Below are 1176 nucleotides of genomic sequence, written 5' to 3'. Positions count from 1 at the left end.
TTTTTTTTTCACTGATACTCCTTTTCCTTTCAGTGGATCTTATCATGAAGACCTGTTTTAGCCCCAATCGAGTGATTGGCTTGTCCAGTGACTTGCAGCAGGTGGGATCAGCATCAGCCAGGATTCAGGACACCCTGAGCATGGTGCTGCAGTACGCAGAGGATGTACTGGTAAGGCCAGATTTTTATGAGCCAGCAGATAAGTTTGATGTAAGCTCCGTGCATTTCATTTTTCCTTATATAAATTCTCTTTCTGGGCCATAAACTTCCTGAATTTTACTCACATTGAAGCTTATGTTTCTTATGCTTAGTCTGGCAAAGTGGCTGCTGACAACACCGTTGGGCGATTCCTGATGGATCTTATTAACCAGGTGCCAAAGATTCCACCAGAGGACTTTGAGACAATGTTGAACAGCAATATCAATGTAAGTTCGTTGTTAATTTTTTCAGTGTATTGCCAGCAATTTTGAAAATTTGCCATAGACACAAATTTTTCTGTGGTCAACACCAGCTTAACTTTTCATACAAACACATTAGTAGAAAATACAGCCCTTTCTTATCAGTGATTTGATGTTTTAAGAGCTCAAGGTGGATAAAGGAGTTCACCATAATAATCTTGCAAGCAACTGCAAATGAAAGAATAAGTTTTAAAGTACTTAGGAATTATGCAAGTGATCTGAAAGCCAGCACCAGTTCTTCTTTTAGAGTGATTGGACAACTTGAATTACCAAGCTTAAAGCAGTAGGGATTTCAAGGATAACTGGTGATTTGCCTGAGCTGAAGTTCTGTCACTTTGGACATGTCACTGAGGACACCAACAAGTTTTTAGTGTGCTACCTTATTCCTCTAACAGATTTTTAGAAAGCGAAAGTTAAGTTTCTGAATGTGTTGTTCACCCACAGCCTGCGAGACCAGAACTAATTTTTAATTTTGCTGCTACCCTTTGACTTGCCTGGTTAACACGGGTGAACTCGCAGTTAAAATTTCACAAGCAGCATTCCATATTCTGGCAAAACCTTTTCCCTGCAAGGGAAGGATTCCTCAGGGTAGGCCTTTCAGGACTAACAACAGTATTTCTAGTAGCTGATTGTAAACTGCTTTACAGGTGTTAAAAATTCAACACCTAACAGGATACCATCTTTGTTAATATTTCTGACCACTCTGGGTTTTTTTTTTT

General features: G+C 39.4%; 1 protein-coding gene across 1 annotated transcript; it reads left to right on the top strand.

Moving 5' to 3' along the window:
* Positions 1 to 26: 26 nt before the first annotated feature.
* Positions 27 to 1148, top strand: LOC106900697 (eukaryotic translation initiation factor 3 subunit F-like; the record flags this gene model as incomplete). Its single annotated transcript, XM_014962845.1, has 2 exons — positions 27 to 170; positions 311 to 1148. Coding segments are annotated over 2 exons (303 nt in total), but the record flags the coding sequence as incomplete, so codon positions are not given.
* Between the last annotated feature and the right edge of the window lie 28 nt (positions 1149 to 1176).

This window comes from Calidris pugnax, unplaced genomic scaffold, assembly GCF_001431845.1.
Source record: "Calidris pugnax isolate Ruff unplaced genomic scaffold, ASM143184v1 C14703508, whole genome shotgun sequence".
NCBI lineage: Eukaryota > Metazoa > Chordata > Aves > Charadriiformes > Scolopacidae > Calidris > Calidris pugnax.
The sequence above is the reverse complement of the archived record's forward strand: the minus strand, read 5'-3'. Positions and strand labels throughout refer to the sequence as shown.